The sequence below is a fragment of the Barbus barbus genome (genome assembly GCF_936440315.1).
Source record: "Barbus barbus genome assembly, chromosome: 16".
NCBI classification, from domain to species: domain Eukaryota; kingdom Metazoa; phylum Chordata; class Actinopteri; order Cypriniformes; family Cyprinidae; genus Barbus; species Barbus barbus.
This window is the reverse complement of record NC_136744.1, coordinates 12118061-12135895: the sequence shown is the minus strand read 5'-3', so window position 1 is coordinate 12135895 and position 17835 is coordinate 12118061. Positions and strand designations below refer to the sequence as shown.

Here is a 17835-nt window from a genome sequence, read left to right as displayed (position 1 = left end):
TCAGGAAACATTTCTGATTATTATTGCTGCTTCATATTTGTGTAGAAATAGTGATGGATTTTTCTGAATTTATTTTATATATAGTAATAATGATATGTAATGTAATATAATAATGTGGCAATGGTTTCTTAGGATCTACTTATGCTTCTGATGCTTTTGGGAAACGCCGCCCTATTATAACAAACCAGCCACGCGTCTGTGATTGATTGGTTCTGTCTTTCAGTATTTGCGTGTGTTCCAAAGAGCAGGAGAAATAGCTCTGTCCAACACAATTGTTTGCTAATATAGTCTATTTTTCCATTTAGAAGCTTATTTTATGCTCTGAGTTTCTTAATAAATAAAATTAGTGGTTAAAAATGCACTGTAGAATCGATATTTTTATGTGAGGATCTATCCTTTCGATACAACATCAGTATCGAAAGTATCGATATTTTAGGATCGATCCGCCCATCCCTAGCGAGCGCAATATTTTTTTTCCTCGAGAGACATCATGGCTTGCAAACGAGCGAAGCACTGTTTTGCGTCTGAGTAATAAACTATGCGCATATTAACAGACAAATTATGTTCATATTTAAAAGTCCAAACAGTCAGTAAGCGACAAGTGCTTGGAAACGCTGTTTTGTAAATGATTTATTCATGAGTCTGCTGCTTTAAGGCAAACTGAAAGCGCTGCTTCTCTGCCGCTCGCTGCTCAGAACAGACGCCGAGAGAGGCGGCACTTCGCCGGAGAGTCAGACCTCGCGCTCGCGGGGCAGTACTGGAGACATCTTCCAACTGAATGATAAGGTTTTTTTTTTTTTTTTTTAAGTCGTTAGGTTTGTTAGTATGTACCCGTTATGGGGAAAAAGCCGCCTAAAGGGTCTGAAAGTTACTAAATATTGTTCTAAAGTTACGCTCGTGTGTGTGAGACGCGTGAGCTGATGGCAGCGGGCGGTGGATATTGTTGCGGCCCGCCCAGGTAAAGTCTGTGTGTGGGAAACACTGACCGTATCCAGACACAATATTTTAAACTAACCATTCGGAGACGTCCTGCTGGAGCCGCTGAGTTGCAACTTCTTCATCCGGTGCTTCTCCATCCGGATCAGATTCTGGGTCAAACTGAAAAGCTTGAAGGACTGCGTGTCTACGAGCCATTGCGATACATCCACTGTCAACATTAGCGCATGGTACCGTGGCCGCAAGCTGCAGGACACACACCCACCCTCCACCTTGCCCCGCCTCTCTCCTCATCATTAGCATTTAAAGCTACAGACACAGAAATGGCTCGTACTAAGGAAAGCTCATTTTGGGACTGGCTCATAGTGGCTGAAATTCAGCACCAAGGCTGAATTTCGGGAACGAAACTTCAGATACAGTACTAGGGACCACTTAGGCCTATATAAAAGCATCCAAAAAACAGCATGTCACGGGACCTTTAAATCTCGCAATTCTAAGAGAAAAAAGTCAGCTGTCAGCTGAAAATATTCAGAAGGAACAAATAAATTCCTTGAGAAATATAACTTCCCGATCATGTTCACTGCAGTCATCATAGCCTTCACATTCTTTCTGATCTGAGTGATCCTTTTCCATCTAGCTAGCTAAATATGTTTAACTAAATAATGCTAAATATGCAGTTATATTACGGGTCGTTGGTAATGAATTGTACTCGTGATGGAGCGGTGATGGAGCGAGTGAAAACCACAACGCTCCGACTTTTAAAAAATCCGCTCCTCGCTCCATTCAAAATCATACCGCTCCACTCGCGCTCCACTCCGTTCACATACTCTGATTGCGAGTAACTGTTGCTGTCATGACAGATTTATTTCAGAACCAGGCGCTATCAAAATAATCTGGCTACGGGCGCGGGTCAGATATTATTGCTGGCGGGCCACTTTTGGCCCGCGGGCCGCCTGTTGCCGACCACTGCCCGAGATAGATTCTCCATTATATCTGTTGTTTAAATTTCTGTTTTGAAGACTGAATGTGAGTAAGTTTGTTTTTTGGGGCTATTTTAAGTCTGGAGAAGGCGATGAACTCTCTGTAACTGTGTCTTTGAAAGCACTAGACGATGCAACTGTTCCTGCCCTCGGGCACAAGGCATCATCACACGACCGACTAACACAGCATCTTCTTTCTTCTCCTCTTTTGCCTGAGAGCAGAAGAACAAAGAATGAGGGATTTATTTAGACCCAAACAATGTGGGAAAATGTGCATTTTGTGTATTTGTCTTACCTTCACAAAGGAAGTGCAGGGAAAAGTGGCGAAATCAGACAAGACTTGAGCACCAGGCCTGTGAGTCACTACATGTTCAGCAACCTCGTCCTTCAAAGAAATAGGTTGCTTAAATAAGTGCAGGACACATTGTAATGATGACTTTATGATTTTGAAGCATTTTTTATTTACCTTAAGCCTATCGAGTGTGTCATTGAGTGACTGCAATCTTGCTGTTTGCTCTAGGAGCTGCGCACTGGGACTCACTGTTCATGAAAACACAAAGACTATAAAATAACTACTTTATAAAAAACAGAAATATGTTTTTAAGTGTAATTATGACAGACCTGGAGATTTCCCTGTGATGTCCACCACTTTCACATTGGCACTCATCAGAAGGAGAGTTTCCAGTAGTTGGTCTGTTTTGCGATAGAGAGCGCTAGACAACACCTCAGGCCTGCAGCCCTCTCGCCAGCCCAGCTTTGGCACATTCAGAGGAGGAAGAGATGCCAGCTGAGCACGCATCGTTTCTGCCTGCGGTCCACACAAACACACACAAAAACAAAAGTGAGAATAAATCTTCAGTTCCTGCATTGGGGAAATGTGCTTGTGAAGCAATAGCAGAGACCTTTAGTCTGTTGTTCTCGTTCTTCAGGTGCTTTATACTGAGTCGCTGAGCTTCAATCTGCTGAGTCAGCAGTGGAGAATCTATCACTTGCACTCCTGCAGCTGCACACACACCTTTAACATACACACAACAAATTACATGTTAACAAATACAGAGACAATTCATGTTTCTCTCTCTCTCTATATATATATATATATATATATATATATATATATACTGTATATACACCACAGTTCAAAAGTTTGAGGTCATTAATTTTGTTTTAGAAAAATGAATACTCTTATTTAGCAGTAAAGCCATGTATAAAAATCCCTGAAAAAAGTATCACAGTTTGCACAAAAAATATTAATTGTTTTCAACATTAATATTAATTAACTGTGCAGCAAATCAGCATATTAGAATGATTTCTGAAGGATCATGTGACACTGAAAACTGGAGTAATGATGCTGAAAATTCAGCTTTGCTATCACAGGAATAAATAAAACTTAATATAATATACATATATAAAATGGGAAAAGATTTAATAATATTTGAGAATATTACTGTTTTACATGATTTTTTATCACATAAATGCAACCTTGGTGAACTTCTTGAAAACCAAAAAAATTACCAACCCCAAACACTTGCCATGTCAGTGTTTATTAAAATATTATATTATTTCAAAGGGAGCATTTTCTGGGTGGATAATATTAAATCCATTCACTAAATAGAGATGATAAAACAGATGCAATAATTGAGATTTCAAATATTACATTGATTTACAAAGTATATATGTAAGTGATAATACACATTATAAAAAAATAAACCCCAATGAAGGGGTTTAAGCTTAAGCTTTTTTTTGCTTTATTGTCTAGTTGTCCGTATGTTATCATACTTATTAGATGGCTACATATTATATTATATGAGAAGAAAGAGTCCAGAGTTAGTTTTATGGCAGACATGAAATAACATGCAAGCTGTGAGGAAGGAAATTACACTGTTGAATACTACTTAAATATATTAAAGAGAGGAATGTCATGATTGATCAATCATAATCAAGTATTCTGTGCAATAAATAACACCATGTTATGGTCATTTATTGCATGGCTCTTGATTGCAGTACATGCAACTTGTGAAAGGGCAATATAAGCAAGAATAACTTTCATGCACACATGCAGCTCACAGAGAGACCACGAGTGGGAGGAAAAGAGAGTGGAGAGATTTAAATGTCACACTGACAACAAATGTACCTTTTTGTTCTTCTAAAAGGAATACAAACAGTGGAAGACATATTAGACCATTTAAAATAAAGACTTAAGAAAAACATTTTAGCTTAGTGTTTAAGTTAAACTGATTCCCTTATCTGTCTCTTACCAGCACTGATGCCACAAGTCACAATGGAGGCGATGCCAGAGCCTTGACTTCCTCTTAGGCCCTCCATGGTCATCTTTGATTGGCTGTTGATTCTCTGCTTAAGCTCTATTTTCTCTGCCTCTAGTTGGTCTATGTCAGCCTGGAGAGCATCCATGGTCTCCTCAAACTCCCTACAGATTATAATACCCATATTAAAAGCATTTGTTACAGTATAACGTCCCCATTACTATAATAATTAGGACATGCATTTCTCCATTAGGAGTTATGTGCAACAGCCCTCTTTGTCATCTCTTACTTTTCCTTCTTTTTCAGGATCGAAACGGTCTCATCTAGGACCGTCTGGATCTTCTCCACCCGCTCATCCGCATCTTTAGACGCACTGTCCAGCTTTTTCTCCAGTAAACTGAGACGCACATTGGCCTCGCTCAGTTCCTCTCCCTGGAAACAAGTCCATTTTCACATTATTTCAAGCTTTTTTATCTTACGCCTCTTGGCATGTCTGAGTTTGAGTTCTTCTACCTTTATTTTAAGGGATTTCTTAAGCTCTTTGATGACAGTTTCTCTGTCTTCAAGTTTGAGGCCGAGTCCTTCAGCATCAGTGATTTCTGCCCTTAGTGCCGCTGCTCGGACTTCCACAGGAGATATCTACAACAATACATGCATATTGAGACACAAGCGCAAAGATTCATAGCCATAGCGTTAGACAGGCAGACTGAGCTCAGACTTACTCCATTCTGTGGTCTTTCAGAGTCATATTCTCCTTCCTGCATAGCAGTAGCCATCTTGTTCATTGTTGCAATGACCACACTGCATGACTGGCGCAGACACTCCTGAGCGTTTATGCCCTGTGACCCATAGATCTGAAAAAAACAACAACAAAAAAAAACAGATAACTGCATCCCCATTCGCTATTATATTATATTATATTATTTGAATAAAAAATTAATTTAAAAATAATATATTTTTATAAAAAACATTTTTATACAATACAGAATGAGTGACAGCAATGAGAATGGCTTAAATGTAAAATGTCCAAACCTATTGTGGTTATGTGTTTAATAATTAAGCACTTAATTAATAATTGTCAAGAAAATGTAAAAAAATCTTAATGATACTTAAGATGTAATATAAATATAATTACCTAAATGTTCACAACTCTGGGGTCAGCATATATATTAAACTGACCAAGCGCAGCAGTAAAGGCATTTATAATGTTACAAAAGATTTATATTTCAAATAAATGCTGTTCTTTTGTACATTCTATTCATCAAAAATCTTAAAAAATTAAATTGAGCAGTTTCCAAAAATATTAAGCAGCACAGTTGTTTCTTGAGGTTACTTGAGCAGCAAATCAGAATATTAGAATTATTTCTAAAGGATCATGTGACACTGAAGACTGGAGTAATGATGCTGAAAATTAAGCTTTGCCATCACAGAAAAAAAATTACATTGCATTATACAAATTACAATACATTCAAATAGAAAACGGTTATTTATAATTGTAATAATATTTCAAAATGTTACAGTTTCCACTGAATTACCGATCACTCTTAAAAAATAAAGGTGCTTCACGATGCCATAGAAAAACCTTTTTTGTCTAAATGGTTCCATAAAGAACGTTTAACATCTGAAGAACCTTTCTGATTCACAAAACGCTCTTTGTGGCGAAAGAAGGTTCTTCAGATTTTAAAAAGGTAAGAAAGAGATGGTTCTTTAAAGAACCTTTGACTGAATGGTTCTTTGTGGAACCAAAAATGGTTCTTCTATGGCATCGCTGTGAAGAACCCTTAAGCACCTTTATTTTCAAGAGAATATAAATGCTGTCTTGGTGAACATAAAAGTCATAAAAGTTTTGTATGTTATTTTTATTTCTTTTTTGTGGTGACCCGGACTTGTTTTCACAAGATTCACCGAAATACTGTATACCTGTTCAGCTGCTTTAAAGGCCATGTCTTCCAGTTTGATGGCTGGCAGTCCCTCATGTTCGCTGAGAGGGGCGATGAGCTGAGCGGCTGCGGCTGCCACTTCCTGCAGCACTGCATTCACCCAGGCCAGCTGCCTTCTGCTCTCAGCCAGGGTCTCACACACCTACACACACATAAACCCCAGCAACAGAAGGATTAGATATCAGAGATCCATAAACAATTTAATGTGTACATAATATGAACACGAGGGGTTAACATTACCTGTGGTCCAAAGCTGAGGGCAGCTGGGATGCCCGGTGCATCTGTGCCTGGCATGCGACGACGGATCTTCTTGCAGAACTGTCGTATGTCACTGCAGGAAGTGTCCAGATCCTTCAGTAGCACACAAAACGTTTCCTCATCCTGCCCTGTCTGTATGAAGGCCCTCAGACGCCCCACCTCTACTGCCATACAGTCCAGAGCACTCTGGGTAAACTAAACAGACACATGAAGATGTATTAAAGGTATGTGTACCGATCCAGGTTCCTCTCTTTTTGTTGAGTGGCTTACTTTAATGTGATCTGCTAGCTGCATGGTACAGTCCTCAGGTTGTTCAGCGAGATGAATACTGTAAAGGTGCTACAACAAAGAGAAATGCATGTCAATAAATAGCATATTCTGAGGAAATAACCAGTGCTTGAAAGACAAAAGTTTAGGTTTCAAGCTTTGGTCTGTAAATGCAGCATCAGAGATGCTTTGCTGCAGTCATGATACTGAGTAAACCTCTTTTTTTCTGTCAGATGGGTATGAGAATATCATGTCATGAATTAACTTGTGTCATATGTGAATGATATAGCAATAGTAATGACAGCGTCAGTAGTTTTTATCAAGGAGATAAGTTTGATATATCTACAGTAACATTCATTTTTTGAAAGAAATTAATACTTATGATTCAGAAAGGATGGACACATTAAATTGATCAAAAGTGGCATTAACAACATTTATAATATTACAAAAAACATCAATTTCAAATAAATGTTGTTTATTTTAACACTGATGATAATAAGAAATGCGTAGCAAACTAGCATATTAGAATAAATTCTGAAGGATCATGTGACACTGAAGGCTGAAAATTCAGCTTGACAGGAATAAAACGCATTTTAATGTTCAATTATAATTCAATTTGTCATAACATTTCACGACACTTCTGTTTTTACTGTATTTTTGATCAAATAAATGCTGTCTTGGTAAGCATAAGAGTGAATTATTGGAATTATTTGTAGAAAAATGTGGAGAAAAATAATTAAAATATATTAATGTATGAGGAATATTATTATAGATCTGCAATGCAAGTACTACAAATTGACATATTGCGCTATGATACCTGATAGTATTTAATAGCTTTGGTAAGAGGTTCCACATTGACTGTTTCATCCAGCAGGTCTTTGTATAAGAGGTCTATGAGGAAATCCAGGGATCGCTCATGAACGCTCATCTCAGAGTACAGAGAGCCCACACGCTTGTACACGTCCACACTGCACTGACTCAGAGCACTGCACAAGAGAGATAAAGAGAGGCACATGCCTATTGAGGTGCTCAGGAAATATGTCAACAAAAAATAATGCCATTCATTAATATATTTCATGAGGTCTTTAATGCTCTTGAGGATGTTAGAAAGTGTGTGTAAGTTTAGGCAAACTGACTGTTCATATTTGTGCAGTGTTGCCTGTAGCAGTGTGAGAGAATAGATGAGTCCAGCAGCAAAGCTCAGCTGCTCTCCGACGGCTCCTCTCATTCCAGCCTTCTGAGAGCACGTCTCAGTCAACTCAAACTTCTCCTGAGCCTGCTTACTGATCAGCTCTGCCTGCGGCACACATGCACAAACACATTCAACCAAAACTCACAAAAAGCACATTGCAGATTGGAACACGTATATTCAGAAAGTTCACCTTGCAGATGAGTCGTGGGATGAGTAGTAGAGCCAGGATACAGTCATGGTCTCCTCCGTGTTTCAAGAAGGAGTCAGGCATGAAGGAAATCAACAGTGACACCTGTCTGTTAGCCTGAGCTACCTCCATTTTACGTAGCTCCATTTCTATGGCCTAGAATTACAAACAGACATACATTATGAGAGACACAAACATCTTAGGGGAAGTTGTGGCCTAATGGTTAGCGAGTCGGACTCATAACCCAAAGGTTGTGAGTTCGAGTCTCAGGAATTGTAGGTGGGGGGAGTGAATGTCCAGCGCTCTCTCCACCCTCAATACCACGACTGAGGTGCCCTTGAGCAAAGCACCGAACCCCCACCTACTCCCTGGGCACCGCAGCATAAATGGCTGCCCACTGCTCCGGGTGTGTGTTCACGGTGTGTGTTCACTGCTGTGTGTGTGCACACTTTGGATGGGTTAAATGCAGAGCACAGATTCCGAGTATGGGTCAAGTGTTTCCTAAAGGATTTCTTTTTTTTTTTTACCAGCAGGGGGCATCCATCCTCTAACAACACAAACAATAACTGGTACTTAATACACATATGTATAGTGTACAAAAAAAAAAAAAAACATTTATGCTTTTGAAAGACGGTTTAATGCTTTTGGTCAAAAACACAGTAAAAACAGTAAAAAACAGATACGATTTTAATTATTTTCTATTGTTATATACTTTACTATGTAATTTATTCCTGTGATGGCAAAGCTGAATTTTCTGCAGCCATTACTCCAGTCTTCAGAAATTATTCAAAATCTAGAATAATTATTCTAATGAGAATAAAGTAAAAAAAAATGTCTATTTAGTAGAACAAGCACAAATGTTTACAAATTTTTATTTGAAGTAGAAATCTTTGTTTTAAAAAACTATCCCCCGGTCTCACAGACTTAAGCCTAGTCCTAGACTAAAATGTAATTCTGAGCTGTTTCAAATGAAAGAAACTTGCATTGACTGATCTTAAAATAAATCAGTGCCTTTGTTTTGTCTCAAGATGCACACCAGTAATGTTTTTTCTAAGGCATGTTTATAAAAAGTACTTAAATGTCCTAATTGAACTATGGCCTAATCCTGGTTTAGGCTAAGCCCTGTCTGTGAAACCGGGCCTAAATGTTTTTACTGTCACTTTAACACATCAATTTAACACATCTGTGCTATTAATGTGCAATTATTGATATTAATAAACTATTTAAAAATCTTGCAAGCCCCAAACTTTTGAACAGTAATATACACTAATCAACATTTGAAGTGGATCAAAACCTTTCATCAAAGTTGTCCTAAAACCTAAAACCAAAATGCATTCTTGTCTTAGGACAACTTTTTTGATCCACTTTTTTTTTGACTACTGTATTTTATTGCTGCTCAGCTAAATAATGTCATATGAATAACAAGTCAGCTGTGAAGAAATGAATCATCTGACAATTCAGTTCATAATTCAAAAACCAATGACTTCTGTGTTCAGTTCAGACTGATTCATTAAAAAACGAACGAAAAAGAAATCATGAATTAGTTTGTGAATTTCATCTGTTCAAACAAACTCTTTATTAAAAACAATTACTGGACTACATAAAAAGAAGCCATTTTTTAATAAAGAGGTTGTTTGAACATTTTATTACCTGGATATTTGAGTAAGAATAGCAGTGCAGGGAACGCTGTATTAGTGTTCATTGGATTCACCTTAGCGTAAGCTTTGGTTTCTGCAAATTTGATCTTGAAATCGAAGATCTCTGCAGGCTGTTGCTCAGTGCTGGCTTCCTGTTGGCTCATCAGCTCCCTATTCACCTCCTGCTCCACACACACACACACACACAAACTATGTGATGTACGTTTCCCATTTGATTTGTGAGGTCTGCATTTTAAGCCATATTAATGTGTTGTGGTTTGTATGTTCAGCACCTGCAGGTGTGCGGTAAGCTCTCTGTATTTCTGGATGGTCTGCTGGTAGTCTGCCACCGTTTCTTGTGCCGCCTCCACCCGCTTCTCCGCCTCCCTGATGCTGGCAGCACTCAGATCCAACTGCTCTCTCAACTCCAGCTCTGTCTCTCTGGCGTTCTCCTGCAGCTCATCATTCATCTCATTGATGGATTCCTACATCAGCACATGCACAAAAACCTCAGTGTACTGTTACATCATGGCATACACTTCTACACAAACTCTTCAAATACTCACCAGATCTGTGACAGTTTCTCTGAGCTCCCGTACTTTCTCCTCCAGGTCCAGATTACGCTCCGTCAACATCTCCACCATCTCCTCCGCCCCGAGAGCAGCATCCACCTAACACACGAGCACACACATATTAGAGTGATCTTTACCACATCTATGACTAGGGGTTCGCTGATCTTGACTAAATCACTTTTGCAACTTTAATAAGAAGAAATATATATTTAATTTACACAGTGAAGAATATGCTTGTTATAGAATTATACATGTGATTATACAATTCTTATTTATTTTTTGTGATGACACTGGTGACAAGAATTATGAAATTTCAATGGCATGAAAAATATTGATCATAAAGACCATATTTAAAGCAAAAATAACAATATTGTGATATATATTGTTACAGTGAAATAAAAGTACTCATATCGTGAGATATGAATTTATTTATCTTGAATTTATCTTACTGCACTGACAAATAGCATCAAAAAGTATACCATGGTATTATTCCGTTTTATTGGACATTAAACAATGACGATAATTTTATATTTACATTTTTCAATATAATATAGCCTTGTGGGCAGAGTGTCTATATATAATTCTGTTGCGATATGGGCGTCCCGAGTTCAAATCCCGGTTTGAGGACCTTTCCAGATCCCGTCCCCTCTCTCTCTCCCACTTCGATACACTGTCCTATACTATAAAAAAAAGTCAAAAAATGCCCAAAAATAAATCTTTAAAAATGTAAATGTAAAACATTTCTTTTGAATATTTTTCCTATGAAATTGCAATGGAAAATACATAGCATTCACTGAAATTCCTTAATAAAAGTACAATAGTATTCAGTGCCATAGTATTCTTTGAAGTACGTACCTTACGGTATTGTCATGCTCTTTTAGACATGGTACCATAGTACATAAATATGATATTCATTCAGTACCATGGTTCAATGATATACCATATGTTACCATATATACTTAAATGTTACTAGATTTTCCAGTGTTGCAAAAGGACTTTTCTCTTGAAAAATCTTATTATATTTATTTTATAATGTAGATAATAATAGTAATAAAAATATATTATATTATTATAAACATTATAACATTATAATATTTATCATATATTTATATAAATGAATTATATCTCTTGAACTCACAGAGATATAATAAACTCTCATTAGATCTTTCAGTTTTAATAGTGGCACGACTCACTTGCTCTTTGAGCTCATCAATCGTTTTCTCAGCCATCTTCGTTTCCTCCTGAAGTTTCTCTTTCTGGCATCTCAGCGCATCCAGCTCAAAATTCTTCTTTTCCATTAGCTTCTGTTGCTTTGCATGCTCTTGTTTCTCTGATGCAGACAAGTCACGCATCCTAATGCACAGAGCAGTTGATATTATGATCTTCACAGAGCACAACCAAAATCAAACAACACTGATGTAAACCATGGGACTCATTACACACTCACCTCACCAAAGCCTCCTTCAGTCGAGCATTCTGCTCCTCTAACTGCTTCACATGGTAACTAGATGCTGCTCCATCTGATCCTGCAGGCCAGTTTTTATAGGTTAATAAGCACATATTGTGGTCATCAATGAATACTAACACATATATATATATACTGTGAAATTTTGGGATCAATAACATTTGTTTTTTTGTAAATAATTGAATACATTAATTCCTCAAGGACTTGGCAGTAAAGACATGTTACAAATAATTTCAAATAAATGCTGTTCTTTTGAACTTTCTATTCATCAAAGAATCCTGAAAAAATTACACATTATGGAGACAAGGCTGCTGAATGTTTAGCTTTGCCATCACACTGTGCCCAGACTTCTGAACCGTAGCGTATGTTTAGGCGTGTTTGTACCTTTTTCCTCTATCTCATGTTTGAGTATCTCCAAGTCCATGGTCAGCTCCTCCACTCTCTCTTTTAGAGCGTCAGCCTCCAGTTGCAGAGACTCGGCCCGCTCTTCAGCCATTTCCTTATCCAGTGTGGCCATCTCAATGGCATCTGCTGTATCTGCCATCTCTTCCATGTAGTGCTCTTTAGCTTCAAGAGCTTCCTTAGATTCCTACATAACAGGATATCAGCCACTTTCATTATCCACACTCTGACACTTATCATGATATATTCCTGTGCAGTAACTTGTTACCTTCTTGGCCTCCTTGAGTTGTTTCTGCAGTTCATTTTGTTGGTCCTGCATCTTACTCTTCCACTCCTGCAGCTGCTCCAGCTGAATCTTGTGCTTCTCAAGCTCCTTCAGCTTTGCCTTGTCTTCTGTCCTCTTCATCTTCAGCGTCTCCAGCTTCTCCTCCAGGTCCTTGACCTGGGCACGCAGTGACTCCTCTTCCTGCAAGAGAGTGAATGAATGCACGCAGGTGGAAATTGTGCCACAACTCTGTGATAGCTGGTTTTTTTACAATTTTATATAAATACATTTTCACAATATAAAAATGTATATGGTTTATGATTATTTTACTCATTGTTTAGATCATAGTTTAAAAAAATATTGATCATTTTGAACGACTTAATAATTCATATTTTATGACTGATTTCAATATTTTTAGGCTTGAATGTCTGGACCTGGGACAAGTGTAAATAATAAAATCTGTTAAAGAGTCATTTAAATTGTAGTATAAATAAATTAATGCATGATAAAAAGTTTCCAAGACCGCTTTAATGTGATCTTTATAACTTTTTTGTTAATAAAAATCCAGCCCTGGGGCATTCACTACTGTTCAAAAGTTTGGGGTCAGTAAGTTTTTTTTTTCTTTTCTTTTTTATAGAAATTAATACTTTTATTTAGTAAGGATGCATTAAACTGATCAAAAGTGGCAGTAAAGGCATTTATTTAATTAAATGTTTAAAATAAATGTTCTTTTACATTTTCTATGCAACAAAGAATCCTTTAAAAACTACATTTAAATTCATATAAATATTACAAAATAATAAATGTTTCTTAAGGCAGTAAATCAGCATATTAGAATGATTTCTGAAGTATCATGCAATCCAGAGTAATGGCTGCTGAAAATTCAGCTTTATCATCAAGGGAATAAATTACATTTTAAATAATAAAATGTTTTCAAATAAAAATGAGTATTTTAAATTTAGATTATATTTCACAATGTAACTTTTTCTGTATTTTTGATCAAATAAATGCAAACTTGGTTAATATAAGAGACTTCTTTCAAAAACATTAAAAAATCTTACACACCCCAAACTTTTGAATAGTACTTTAAATGCACCTAAAGTTTAAAAAAACAAAACAAAAAAAACCACACATTTATGATCAGTAAACAGGTCAGTAGCCTTTTCTGAGTTTTTCATAACATCTGTGACCTTGACAACTAAAAATGATGCAAAAGTGAATACTTCGACACATTCTAGTTTAAAAATAAACACAGAACGAAAGCAATGGTTATATTTGTGTCTGTATGTGTGACCTTGGTGGGTCCCGGGATGGGAGGAGCCCCTGGTGAGGGCAGTGTTCCCACAGGTGACGGTATAACTGGAGCAGCCAGTGGTGTTTGGGCAGGTGTGCTGGGTTCACTGCTGCTCATCTCTCCAGCAGAAGCTGATCCTGAGCCCACCTTCACCCCCACTCCAGCCCGTGTTTGCTAAAAGACACATGCAGAAATCACTGAAAAACTCTCCAATGAATCACATCAACTACAAGCTTTAATTTAGCAAACACAAGCACACACAGATGTGACCTGCAGGGCTGAGCTCACCTTGGGCCTTCTGGTGGTGGTCTGAGGAGAAGACAAACGTATACAGATATATGACCACCACAGGTCAGTAGACAGATGAAGAATAGAGAATCAAGGAAAAATAGGAGAAAACACATATATAGCAAAGATTAGAAACAGATAAAAAGGTACATGCATTAAAAGAGAATCTGTGTGAGCCTCAATAAACGACTTGCACAATTGTTTTCATCACATGATGATAAGCTCTGCTTGTGTCTTTAATATAAAAAAATATCTTTTAGCGCATAAAGAGTCAAACACTGACCCTCTCTATGGCACTATCTGTCTGCCCGCAAAGCAGAGTGCCTGGCACCAACCGGGTCAAACAAGTACATACAGGCATGCACACATACACGCACAGACGGTCAGCACATGTTTGTACTGTTGTGAGTTCATGTTATTGTTATAAACCTGTTGTACATACATTTTATGGCAAACACAATACACATAATATGAAAAAATGTTAAACAGTATGCCAGTTACAAAAGTTACACTTTCATACAAAAGATCGGGGTCAGTTAAGATTTAAAATAAGTTTTTTTTTGCTCACTAAAGCTGCATTTACTTTATGATAAATACAGTAAACACAGCAATATTCTGAAATATTTTTACAATTGTAAATAACTATTGTCTATTTTAAAAATTGATTAATTCCTGAGATGCAAAGCAAAATTTTCAGCATCATTACTCCAGTCTTCAGTGTCACAAGATCCTTCAGAAATCACTCTAATGAGCTAATTTGCATCTCAATAATTTTTTTATTATCAATGTTAAAAACAGTAACGCTGCTTCATATTTTGATGATTTATTTCAGGATTCTTTGCTGAATAGAAAGTTCAAATAAATAGTTTACATTTTTGTAGGATCATAAATGTCTTTTCTGTCACTTTCAGTAAATTTAATGCACTTTTGCTGAATTAAAGAATTAATTTCTTTCAAAAAAATCTTACTGACCCCATTTCTAATATAATGTATATACACATACACTGCCCTTAAAAGTCAAACTTACGAATTTCATTCCACTGGAAAAAAAAACTAAGTGTTTTTTTCCCCACAGTGTCCTGTCAGAGGAACGGAATAATTTAAACTATGAATATGATCAACTAACCAGAAAGTGTCCAAATACTTATAATTTTGAACAATATATCTGTTGTTTTATTATTTGAAATCAGAACACACTTATTTTTATGAATTATTTTACTTGTAAGGTATGTTTTTGCTTTATTCATTTAACATAAATACCACATTTTGATATTTTGTATTAAAATATAAAAACATTCAAAACATTTTTACGTTAAATACTTTTTGTGGCTACTGTACATCATCAGATTATTTTAGTTATAGTCACCTATTAAGATAAATAATGTACTAATCACTCAGGCAACTGAATTAAAACGAATCTTTTAGCAATTGATAAAACACTAACAATAGGAAACAACCTATCACATGCGCTGACATACCAACAATCAAGCAGAAAATCATCTCCAAAATCACACAAACACCCTAGTAAGATAATAATCCACTGAGCATTTTGCATGCCACAGAAGTAGTAAACAATCTTTTGTACCTTGCGAGTCGTAGGTGCCTGTCTCATCATATTGACGATTGAAGAGGAAACACACAAACAGGTGCACACACACACACACACACACACACAAGGTGCAGAAAAAGAGCAGGAAGAAGGATTCAGTCACATTAACTGCAGATCAAGATGAGAGCAGGCCAAGCCCACAGCAAAGCCACAAACACACTCATACAGCAGTTTGCAAGTGCTAGCCAGACACACACACACACACACACACAGCGACGGTGTTGCAGGTCGTCTCTGCTGCAGCTGAAATGACTCTCCTCTCCTGCACTGCAGTGAATAAATCCTTTCTCTTCAACCGGAACTGAACCGAGCCCCTTTCTAAGCACTCCTCTGATTATAACACTGTCCTTGAGGCTCTGCTAAACAGTCTGTCTGCATCCATCTCTGGCTCTCCTGCTCTCTCCACTCGTAAGCTCTCAGTGCCTCACTGCTGTGCCAACGGCTGACTAGCAAGCACATTACATCACTACACATCCACCCCTCCCTCCAGACGAGAGAGAGAGACAGACTGGAACAAAAGCGGAAAGAGGGAGAGAGGGAGGGACTGATGGAAGTCTGGCCTGTCTCTTAGCAACACCCCATTAGGATCTCTATGGGCTCTCAGTCAGGAACATGTCTGTGTCAGACCATGTTTTAGCAACTTATAGTTTAAATTTAGACTCAAGTTTAACACATTTAGATATGTACACCCAAAAATGTTGTTAGTTAAATGTTAGTTAACATTACATAATGGATCCATTACAGAACGGAATGGGGAGGGATGGAGACAGATTAAATATATCACATTACAGCTCTGCAAGAGAGAAAAGTGAGGTATAGTAGAAAACAGAGAGAGGGATGAACAAACATGAAAAATAATCCTGGACCTTCACTGTTTTCTCTCTGCATTCTATACTAGTCTTCATTTGTGAAGACTATGACTTGACATATGACCAGGGGTGCACATAAGTGGTGACATGGGTCACACTCCATGCCGTGGCCCGTGTGAGGACCAAACCAAATCTCCAGGTACTCATATGAGAACCAGGCTGAAAAACTTATGTGCACCCCTGCATATGACATATGACTTCATGTCATATGAACTGCCTGCATTTATCAGGGCTTATTATTTGTGACTTAGTACTGAATAGAACTAACACCTAAATATGAAAGATTTCATATAATCAAGGTTGTTGCAAAGTTTTGAATGTGTTTTACCATAGAATTTTTTTTATATTTTATATATATATATATATATATATATATACAGTCATGGCCAAAAATATTGGCACCCTTGGTAAATATGATCAAAGAAATTCACAAAAATCTAACCTGTCATTGGAGAATAAGAATTTAAAATGGGGGGAAATATGATTATGAAATAAATGTTTTTCTCGAATACACATTGACCACAATTAACGGCACCCTTTAATTCAATACTTTTTGAAACCTCCATTTGCCAGTTTAACAGCTCTAAATTTTCTCCTATAATGCCTGATGAGGTTAGAGAACACCTGACAAGAGATCAGAGACCATTCCTTCATCCAGAATCTCTCCAGACCCTTCAGATTCCCAGCTCCATGACGGTGCTTCTTCTCTTCAGTTCACCTCACTCATTTTCTATTGGGTTCAGGTCAGAGGACTGGAATGGCCATAGCAGAAGCTTGGTTTTGTGCTCAGTGACCCATTTTTGTGTTGTTTTTGAGGTTTGTGTTTGGATTATTGTCCGGTTGGAAGATCCAAACATGGCCCATTATAAGATTTCTAACAGTCAGTCACTTATTGATTTTTTATCTGTTTGATAGAATCCATGATGCCATGTGTCTAAACAAGATGTCCAGGACCTCCAGCAGAAATATAGGCCCACAACATAAACAATACAGCAGTATATTTCATTGTACACATGGGGTACTTTTTATCCCTGTGCTCACCAAATCCATCTTGAGTGTTTGCTGCTAAAAAGCTCATTTTTTAGTTTCATCTGACCATAGAAGTCAGTCCCATTTGAAGTTCCAGTCGTGTCTGACAACTGAATATGCTGAAAATAGTTTTTGGACGAGCTAGGAGAATTTTTCTTGAAACCCTCCTAAACAACATGTGGTGATGTAGGTCCTGTTTGACAATTTTTAAGGTTTTCTGATCCCGAGACTCAACTATTTTCTGCAATTCTCCAGCTGTGGTCCTTGGAGAGTCGTTAGCCACTCAAACTCTCCTTCTCACCGTGCATTAGGACGATATAGACACACGTCTTCTTTCAGGCAGTTTCGTAACATTTTATGTTGATTGGAAATTCTTAATTATTG

General features: G+C 37.4%; 1 protein-coding gene across 1 annotated transcript in view; it reads right to left on the bottom strand.

Moving 5' to 3' along the window:
* Positions 1-805: 805 nt before the first annotated feature.
* LOC306882284 (dynactin subunit 1-like) overlaps positions 806-17835 on the bottom strand; it is a 35636-nt gene continuing 18606 nt past the window's right edge. The window contains exons 7-32 of the mRNA XM_079436818.1: positions 15530-15559; positions 13945-13965; positions 13657-13830; positions 12366-12563; positions 12080-12284; positions 11678-11756; positions 11424-11583; positions 10225-10329; positions 9952-10143; positions 9733-9840; positions 8025-8177; positions 7779-7939; positions 7460-7628; positions 6646-6714; positions 6358-6570; positions 6098-6259; positions 4900-5031; positions 4691-4816; positions 4467-4609; positions 4172-4341; positions 4048-4059; positions 2819-2931; positions 2538-2724; positions 2383-2456; positions 2212-2301; positions 806-2128 (exon numbers count right to left, since the gene is read on the bottom strand). Coding sequence (XP_079292944.1) covers positions 1991-2128; positions 2212-2301; positions 2383-2456; positions 2538-2724; positions 2819-2931; positions 4048-4059; positions 4172-4341; positions 4467-4609; positions 4691-4816; positions 4900-5031; positions 6098-6259; positions 6358-6570; positions 6646-6714; positions 7460-7628; positions 7779-7939; positions 8025-8177; positions 9733-9840; positions 9952-10143; positions 10225-10329; positions 11424-11583; positions 11678-11756; positions 12080-12284; positions 12366-12563; positions 13657-13830; positions 13945-13965; positions 15530-15559 — 3384 coding nt within the window. The 3' untranslated portion in view covers positions 806-1990. The remainder of the gene's footprint in view (positions 2129-2211; positions 2302-2382; positions 2457-2537; positions 2725-2818; positions 2932-4047; positions 4060-4171; positions 4342-4466; positions 4610-4690; positions 4817-4899; positions 5032-6097; positions 6260-6357; positions 6571-6645; positions 6715-7459; positions 7629-7778; positions 7940-8024; positions 8178-9732; positions 9841-9951; positions 10144-10224; positions 10330-11423; positions 11584-11677; positions 11757-12079; positions 12285-12365; positions 12564-13656; positions 13831-13944; positions 13966-15529; positions 15560-17835) is intronic.